At 47.1% G+C, this 9550-nt stretch overlaps 1 protein-coding gene across 1 annotated transcript; it reads right to left on the bottom strand.

Annotated features, from left to right (window-relative positions):
- Window positions 1-4351: 4351 nt before the first annotated feature.
- Window positions 4352-4997, bottom strand: LOC124651388 (E3 ubiquitin-protein ligase SIRP1-like). The gene has a single exon (XM_047190481.1). The coding sequence runs from the start codon at window positions 4832-4834 to the stop codon at window positions 4352-4354; it is 483 nt and encodes a 160-aa protein (XP_047046437.1). The 5' UTR covers window positions 4835-4997.
- Between the last annotated feature and the right edge of the window lie 4553 nt (window positions 4998-9550).

Below are 9550 nucleotides of genomic sequence, written 5' to 3'. Positions count from 1 at the left end.
TCAGCATGCTTGTGCAGTGTGAACATAAGTTACTATTTTGCCTTTTTCCAATAATCCTTGCAGTAGCAGGGGATGCATCTGTTTGGGGAGGAGTTTTTAGCAGCTTGAGGAGCTGCAAACCCATCATCTCAGCCTCTCTCTCTCTCTCTCTCCCCCTCCCTCCCTCTCCCTCTCCTCCCCCTCCCCCTCCCCCTCCCCGTCCCCTCTCCCCTCTCCCCCTCCCCTCCCCTCCCTCTCTCTCTCTCTCTCTCTCTCTCTCTCTCTCTCTGGCTGCCTCTCTCTCTTTCTCTGTCTCTATATATACATGTTTTCTTTTTCACTGGAAGATGATCTAAACTATCCACAAAGAAAAAACTATTTTTTAGACTATTTAGTTATGTTTGTCTTTATTTTCTGCATTCTGAAATATAGCCGGTACAAAATAAAACTCATCTTTTACCTATGCCATAATATGTAGCATTGATATACCAGATGGTGTGTGTGCTACTTTTGGTAACCGTGGCTGGTAAATTGGTATCATGCTAATGTAGAATACTCTTTCTTTTGACCAAAGTCGTAGTTTGCAGCTCAATAACTAGAATTTTTTACTGTTTTGCTAGGGTACATATTTGCTGGGCAAATATATGCTTTTCATCGTATGTATCTTGTTTGCTATTCATCTTATTTATCTTGTTAGTTGTGGTTATGCACTCGAAATAAATACTGCTATATTATGGGAACTGTTCCAAAACATATTACTGAGTTGTCAAGGCAATTGACAAATTTATAAGGCCAGACAGGCCACGAGACCGAGTTAGCATCCTAGGTGTGCATACAAGCAAATGGAATGATCTCAAATCTCCCCTAGAGCATTCGAGGTGGTGCTGCTCTTTGACCGAACAACAATGCGGTATTTGGGCTTTTACAAAGTTGAGCCACTGAAACGAGAAGTGATAGCGGTGCATATATTATGTGCAATAGCATCACATTGTCGGTTTTGAGCAGCAGCATAAATACATGACTTAGCATCAGTGGTCCGTCTGAACTGCGGTCGTAAAACCTCAAAGTATTTTCCTTTTAGAAGCAGTGTATGAAATTTATTTAGTTTGTTGACATCTAAGTGGCGCCTTTGCAATCTCATGTGTATCTATTTTGCATATTCCATCATTATTATTTAAAATGGACGGGCGCGGCAACGCGCGCTTTTATGGTCTAGTATATCATATACTAGTATCGACCGAAAAAGAACGAGTCGCTCCGCGTCGCCCCGCGGCGACAGGGGCGACCCCTCCTCCTCCCCGCCTCAGCCCTCCTCCCCCGCCCCTCCCGCTGCCGCCGCCGGGCAAAGCCCGCGCGGTGCCGGCGGCGGTGGCTCTTCTCTGCGCGAGCTGCTGTGGGCCTCGCGGGGCGGTCTGCAACGGCATCGGCGCCCCTCCCCCTCCGGCCGGCGCGGGGCGTGCCACCGGATCCCGGCTAGGTGGCAAAGCGGCACGGCGACCCAGCCACCGGTGCTGGCGCGACCTTGACGTCGGGGCGGCCGTGGCCAGGGGTGGCGGCGGCGGGCCCAGATCTGGGCCGGTGGGCCTAGGTCTGGGCCCCATCTGGGCCTTCGCGGGTTGGAGGGCCAGATGCGGCTGGAGCTGCTGGGTGCGGTCTCCTCCCTGGCTAGCTGTGCTGGTGGTCGGCGCTGGGTAGCTTCGGCGATCGGCGCGGCCCGAAGCCCTGTTCTAGCTGCAGATGTACATTGGCGGGGGGCAGGGACACCTTGCACGGTTCTCTCGGGAGTGCTCCGCTTGACAGAATTTGGGTTCGATGGCTGTGTGGGTGGCGCTTCATCGGAGTGGCGGCGATTCTCGTCGCCACAAGTTGCTTGATTCCCCGGCCAGTCGTGACGCTCGTGGGGACGACGCGTTCCGGAGTTGCGCCTGAAGGACTGGTTGGTCCGCGAGGTTTGGCCTGCAGGGACGCTAGCGTGCACGACGGTGTGTCCGCGAAAGCACCGCAAGGCTACGGCCATTGCCGGCCACGGCGACGTCTTTGGATGTCGTTCACCTTGTTGGAGGGTGGCCATGACACACGTCCTGCCGCTGGTTGCCTCCCCTGGGGCACTGTCTACGGCCTTGCTGACCTGCGTTCTCTCCGAGGTCCTCCTCAGAATACCTCTAGTCGATGCCCTGCGTCTTGCTGTCACTGGCTTCATATAGACGGTGTACCTCCGGTTTGCGCGGCCTCTCTCGTGCCTAGGGTGGCTGTCGGAGAGTGAGTCGTGGCATCGGGGGACAACGGTGGTTCTAAATAGCCGGTGGTTGTCCTGATGGCAGGTGCAAAGCCTTTGGCTTTCCTTGGGGTGGGGTTAAGACTTCCGCGAAAGCATTGCACGGCTCCCTTGTGCCGACAACGGCGACGCTCGTGAGCGCCGTTCCCCTTCCTGGAGGCGTTGTCGTGAAGTTCTTCCCCCTTCGAACTCTGGAGGCTCGTATGCTCACTTGCGCCGTTAGCCAGCTCCCTCGGTGATGGTGGTCCTCTGCAAGGCGGCCTTAGGCCGATTCAGTTTGGTGCGGCTCCACGGAGTGGCGGCTCGTTGCTTGAAGTTCCAGTAGAGCCGCCGATGTTTAGCTGTAGTCTTGGGCGCCCTTGTATCTTGGTTTAGGCTATAGCTTTGCATCGCTTGTGCTTGTATCGTTAGCTGGTAACCCCAGTTTTGTTTCTCTTTCTTTCCTTCGGTTGTTTCGTTGTATCGGTGTACTCCTGGCCGGTTGATGGCTTTGTTAATTCAAAGTCGGGCTCATCGATCCTTCTGTTTAAAAAAATATACTAGTATCATATACATGATACTAGTTCATGACGCAGTATTGTAGTTTTATTATATTTAATATTTGTAAAATATTAATATAAAATTGTATACATGATGTATTTGCTATTATATTTTTTAATTTTTACGTGTTATGATATGGTATCTACCTGTGATATTGTAGCACTCTCACCTCTCTCATTAATTGTTGTGTCACATTAGATATTTTCCATCACATCATGCATAATACCCTCCTGCCCATAATATGATGCGCATAATTTTTCGTGCAAGTCAAAGTTTGTAAAGTTTAATCAAGAATATAGGAAAAAACAAAAAAAACATCTACGATACCAAATGCATATAATAACAAAATATATTTCATGTTTCATGGCAATTCTAATAATATTAATTTGATATTGTATATATTCATATTTTTATCATTATACATGGTTAAACTTATATTTTTGGGTAGGAGGAAGTACTACCTATGATGTTCTCATCGTGGCTAGTCTTATAATTACTTAATTAATTGACAATCATTGCCTATTGGCTAATTCTTTTTCTCTGTGTGCCAGACCTGATGGTGATTTGCTGGATATGGACGGACCAGGGTTGGATTTTCTTCGATAAAATAAAAATACTCTAAATGAAAATCTGCATCCACAGAATACAACCGTGAAAGGTTCAAATGTTCAATGCATAAAGCCATGCACACAACCTAAATAGGTATTCACAAAACACTCAAATAAAAATCATGCTGTTTCACAAATGAAGAAATTTGACTAAGATAATAGAAGACCGATGCGAAGACTGAGCTATCATTAATCCTGGAGCGGAAGAAATCTTGTTTAAAAGAAAACATACTTCCTCTGTTCACTACTCTAATGTAGAACTTCCCTACTATATTAGTGAACAGATCAGAAAGTATTATTTCTAGGGAGTCAAAGTGTGAAACATAAACTTCGCAGATCGTAAGCCACATTGAAAATTGCTTAACTGTTTCATCGGTGTGAGGAAAAGCGACATTCTTTGCTCACATGTCAGCTAAGCCTCACAAGATTGTTCCCTAAACATTGAGGATGACTGAATATTGTTCTTCTTCTTTGGAACTTGGAAGACAGGCAGGAGCAAAGCAAATTGAAGGGGGATGCCTTTTCGTGGCAAAGGTGCACGATCAGGAATCAGATTCTCACTTCACAGCCACCTTGCCTTTCCTTCCACGAAAACTCAGAAAGAAAAACACGGGAGTGCCTTTCCTTGTGCTCTTCCTTGATTCAGCAGATCGTGATGCCGAGTTAAGTGCTGAACTGACAGCAGTTTTGTTTTCGACAGAAGGCTCGAGCGACAGCAGTTTTCTGGATCATCAAAAATTATCCGATTGCTTGAAACAGCAGATCCTAATGCCTGAGTTAAAGTGCCGAGCTAGTAACAAGAATGAGCTTTAATGAACCTTTCATCATCATCAAAATTAGTAAGGATTACATTTGTACAGCGAGTACCGAATACCGCTCTGAAAGAGGGAGAGAGAAAAAAAACATGGCACACGACGCGGTCCACCACGCGTGTACTCCGCCGCGCCCATCACCCGGAAAGCACGCCTCCAGCGGCGGCGAGGCGCCCGTACGACGCCTCCCGCCGCACGGCCGCGCCGGCGACGCTGGTCCCGGCGGCCTCGTGCCGACGCTTCTCGCGGCCGACGCCGCCTTCCACGCCGGCGTCGTCCTCCCGGGTCGGCATCTCGGCGCGGCACAGGGGGCAGGTGCTCCGGATCCCGAGCCAGGGCGCGATGCATCCGGCGTGGTACCAGTGCGCGCAGGGCAGGCGCACGACGGCGTCGGCGACGGCGATCTCGTCGGTGCACACCGCGCAGACGGTGCCGGCCACGCCCGGCGGCGCGCGCACGGCCGGCGGGGGCTTCCGCGCCGGCGCCGGCGCCGGCTCCTCCGCGGGGGGCCGGGGGTGGTCGACGGGGAAGGACTCGTCGTCTACGTGGTCGACGACGAGCGGGTTCCGGCCGAGGATGGAGGAGAGCAGGTACCGCGCGGTGATCCAGTCGTCGTCCATGTCCAAGAACGTACCTTTACTGGTGCTGGGGATCTGAGAGGCAGGGGGAGAGGAAGAGAAGGGAGAAGGTTTGGGATGAGCCCTGGAGGGGATTAAATAGGCTTCTTCCTCTGCTACTAGTACTGAAGTTTGTCCCTTTCTCGTCTCAATTTGTCTTAGCCAGAGAGTAGTTAACGATTCTGTTAGGCGTACGCCGCGTTCATCTATATATCCTTTTATCTTATCCTGGTTTAGCCTCACGTGGTGGAACGGATAACATCATGGCACACTCATTGCTGACGTGACGATCAAAGCGACTCGTGCTACTACAAGAGTTTGTGAATTTCAAACCTCAATAGATAGAGAAAATCCATAACTTGATTCAGGGTACGATTGACTTGAAGTGTTGCAGGGTCTGAACTCTGATGTGGTGTATGTATCCCTAGACAAGAGTCAAGAAGGCGAGCAAACGTGGAGGCCGAAACGCAGATCAGAATTGGTGGTAGTAGACGATCGTTGACAGTGCAGTGAGTAGGAGTCGTGGGGGGAGATAAGGAGGGGACGCGTAATAGCCGGACCAGATAATGAGATAAGCCAGCCGTTACGTCTTCTCCTTTGGCTCTCTCGGTGAGTGACGATGCACAATGCGTCCATGCGTGCGTGCCGTGGAGGGGCTAGGTACTATCCGGCTCAATTCTATGGGCGTCGAGGATGATGGGCGCACGCAGAGTCCAGACGGGAGCGAGGACAACTCTACGAGCGCATGGAGCCGTGGCCAGCAGAGTCCAGGCCAACTTGTTGAGGAACCGATAACTTTGGTGCTTTCCGTATCGCTGACGTGTACACTTATCTTGGCCACCGTGGATAAGTGAACCAAAACTTTTACGTAATTTAGCTCGGGATGTGGAGGTCTTATAGAGTTCTTAATCCCAGTTCTTTTATTTTGGGTACCAACGCCGTTCGTCGCGATTTTTTTTATCATATCGTCGATATGGAAAATATCTTGCAGAGCGCAGCTTGTGCGAATGCCAAGCCACATAGGACGAATCCTAGGATCTTACCTTCATGCTTATGAACATGGTATTCAAACATTTTATCATGATAGACCTGGTCTAAGAATACAAACTTTATATCGGCAGCCTTGTTTGGCTTACGCACTGGTTGAAGTTGTCGAGTTCTTGCTTTACCTGAAGCCTATCCACCTCATCAAGCATCTCTAGCCAATCATAACTTGCCATGTCATTTGAGTCTCCCACATCATCTCCACCATGTCATCCACCGTAACACAGCAAAAATAATTACTTTATGATTCTCTCCTGTCACACCCATGTAGTCCCTCCGCATGTTCAGTTTATGTACCTCTGAATAGTAACCGAAAGCCATCAATCTCCATTATCTTCTTTAATTACCTGGCAATCAAACTCCTATTCACTTCTCTAATGGCTGCCCTTACACCTGCGGACGTACCCACCACCAGACCCATGTCTGCTCATCTTCCTCATAACCCACCGCGTCATTTGTGCTCAATCGCTATTTATCTCCCTCCGCATCATTCCGTGCTCTATCTCAGTGCATCGACTATCTCCATGGCATTAGAGCGCAAAACCTTTTTAGTGGAAGGAACTCTACTGCAGCAACCACCGACAGGATCCTCCAGAACCAAATCCGAGTTGCCGCCGATGTAGCCGTGCAGTTCCAGGACGACGAAGAAGCGAATCCGTGTGGTCGTCGTCGTGGTCGTGCAGTTTCACAACGACTAAGAACTGAATCCGAGGTCATTCTTCAAGCAGCCACCGGTCAATTCAATGGTCTTCTTCACTCATCTATACGTTTGAGAATTCTGGTGTAGATCCGTTCACTTTGGATGAAGCATGGCCACGGGCTTTGCCCACAATACAGTTTTGAGCTGATCTATGTGAAGATAGAGAGAAGCAGGTAATTAAACGTGCTCTCATTGTGGTTTTATGGTTTGTACGACTGTACCAGATTTGTTCTATGAAAAGTAGCATTGCGATTTATTTAATTCATAGGATTGATGATTCATGTGCACACATCTTTTGATATATAGCAGTACTTATTTTCATTTCATCTAGGCATTTTACATATACAACGCAGTGATAAAAATGTATAAAATGTCAGTTCCACTTCTCATGCTACAAATTTTATTAGTCGTGTTAATTAGCATGGGCAGATGTACTGTAATTTTTGTCGCAACGCAGTGATAAAAATGTATAAAATGTCAGTTCCACTTCTCATGCTACAAATTTTATTAGTCGTGTTAATTAGCATGGGAAGATGTACTGTAATTTTTGTCGCCGCTACCTGTCTCTCCAAGTTTTCATTGCAACATAACATTCTTATCATCCCTACTGTCGAGATGGACTACTCCAAGATCGAAAACTCATCGCCTCACACTGCTTCCGCATTTCATCTCCATTCATCAATCGGCAGAACCACACGTGGCCGTCCTACAAAAGCAATGGAAATTTCAGGCGTGTTGGCACAGCTGATCATCAGGTCAATTCTATGCCGTTGGGTGTTTGATTTCTATTTTGAGGAGAGGCAAAGCGCGGGCACGGCAACATCCTCCGCCATTTCATCATCTGTTGGTCCCTGCCAAGATGCTCTCAATCAGTTGACAACAGCAGCCTCTCTGATCCAGTTCAAATGTAAGTAAGCAAGTTGTGCTAAAATATTTAAGCTAGAAAAGCACCAAGCTATGTTCCACTCCAATGCACCTCGACAGTCTATATATCAAGCAGAACCTCCTGTTGCTGGTGCTGGTCGTCAAGCATTGTTTCATTGTCTGCCAACTCATTAGTGTCTTACGTATATAATTATGCATGACCATGAGATTGGTAAGGAGATCTCAGTTCTTTTATCTATCTATAAAGTACTTTTTCATTCTTTTTTTAGATGTGACTCCTCACGTCTTAAATCTCGATCTATGGCGGGTTTCAACACAATTAATTAACCATAATTTTCTGTACATACTGTACCTACAACAAGGACAATTGACTTAATTTTATTTCAAAAAATCATTTAGCTATGCAGGTCAATTTAATTAGTATACACCAACCCTACAATAATATTTGTGGCCTACATGTAAATCAAACATTCTCATGTTTTGTCAAGTAAAAAATTTAGAGGGAATATCTACGAGAAAAATGATCCAGTGTGGCAAAGGTAAAGCGTTTAATTTTTAAATATTTTTATGTTATTTTTTGCCTATGTATTTATTTGGTAAATTTAGTAGAATTATTACTTTTACTATAACATAATGTCTAATACAATACCCGCAGCAACGCGCGGGGTATCATCTAGTTGAAGCTATGTTTGGGTACTTCGAGCATAGACTCAAAAGGACTTCATGACCCACTCTACAGCATCCACGTTAGCACTGGACTAACCGTGACAACCCAACCAAGTGTGAGCCAACTGTTTAGCCCACATGATAGAACCGGCCAGATCTATAAATTAAACGGGTCAAATACACTGTTACAATCCAATTTCATCTTGGTAATACTGGGCCAAAACCCACTATTGTACCCACGACGGGCCGCAAGAGCCTCCCCTGGCAGGGACCAGTGACAAATTTCGTATTTTGGGTGACAAATATTTGTGTCACCTTTAACCATATTCGTTGACAAAAGTTTTACCGTCATCGAAAATAGAATTTTCCATGAGGAAATATTGTGTACTGTCACGTCTGATTTTCTATGACAGAGCTTTGGTGACGATCCTCGTGACCGTCAATTTTTGTCACGGGCATATTTTCGGTGACGAAAGGGTCGTGTCACCAAATATCGTTTATGTTGTTGTGACCTCTCGTGGCGCCATGAAACCTATCTGATCATGGCCATGGCGAACGAGAGCTCGAACAAGAGAAAACCAACGAGTTTAGACGAGAAGGATTTAGAAATTATAATCGTTGCTCGGGGTATCCTTCTTTCAGGCGCAGTCGTACGAATCATCCGCCATGGTCGTTGTCGCGGAACGTCCAAGGTGAGGTGCAACAAAGGGGAACGATGAGTATGGTAGCACGGATGAAGTGGCGTGGACTACGTGCGAGTACAAGGCAACCGACCAGGTCCAGAACATTAATTGCAATTAGTTGGGGTGTTTTTGTTAATTTCTCGAATCGCAGTCTACGAGCAACGAAATCGATATCTCTTCGATCTGAGGGGGGTTTTGCAAAATGAAAAATCCAACGTTGCACCATTCGTACTCTTTTGTATGAATATGCAAACGCTTGACAAGTTGGTGTACCACCCTGCTTCCATTTTCAAGTTTGTGTACTAATATGCTACTAACGTCCAAGTTCATATATCCCAGATGTTACTCTTTTGTATGAATATGCAAACGGCTTGACAAGTTGGTGTACCACCCTGCCTCCATTTTCAAGTTTATGTACTAATTTGCTACTAACGTGCAAGTTCATATATCCCAGATGTTCATACCTCAAATAACAAAGAGTGGAACGCTTCTTTTCTCCCCCTCTCCTCTCTCAGTGAGGAACAGTAGATCGAGAGTCTTCCACTGTGAGTTGGGCCTCTCCGGTGTCCTCTCCGCCGGATTAGCCGGACAGAGCTGGACATGGAGCAGCGCCAGAGTAGATAGTAGTTGTTTTAGTGTTTGTGTCTTGTCCTTTATGGAGTTTTGGAGTCGGTCGCCGGATCCCATCAGCCGGATCGGGCGCATTCTCTGCTTCATCTTCTTCGTTGGCCTGCTATGGTG

Source organism: Lolium rigidum, chromosome 5 (genome assembly GCF_022539505.1).
Source record: "Lolium rigidum isolate FL_2022 chromosome 5, APGP_CSIRO_Lrig_0.1, whole genome shotgun sequence".
In the NCBI taxonomy this organism is placed as follows: Eukaryota; Viridiplantae; Streptophyta; class Magnoliopsida; order Poales; family Poaceae; genus Lolium; species Lolium rigidum.
Note: the sequence above shows the minus strand (reverse complement) of the source record. Positions and strands in the feature narration are given on the sequence as shown.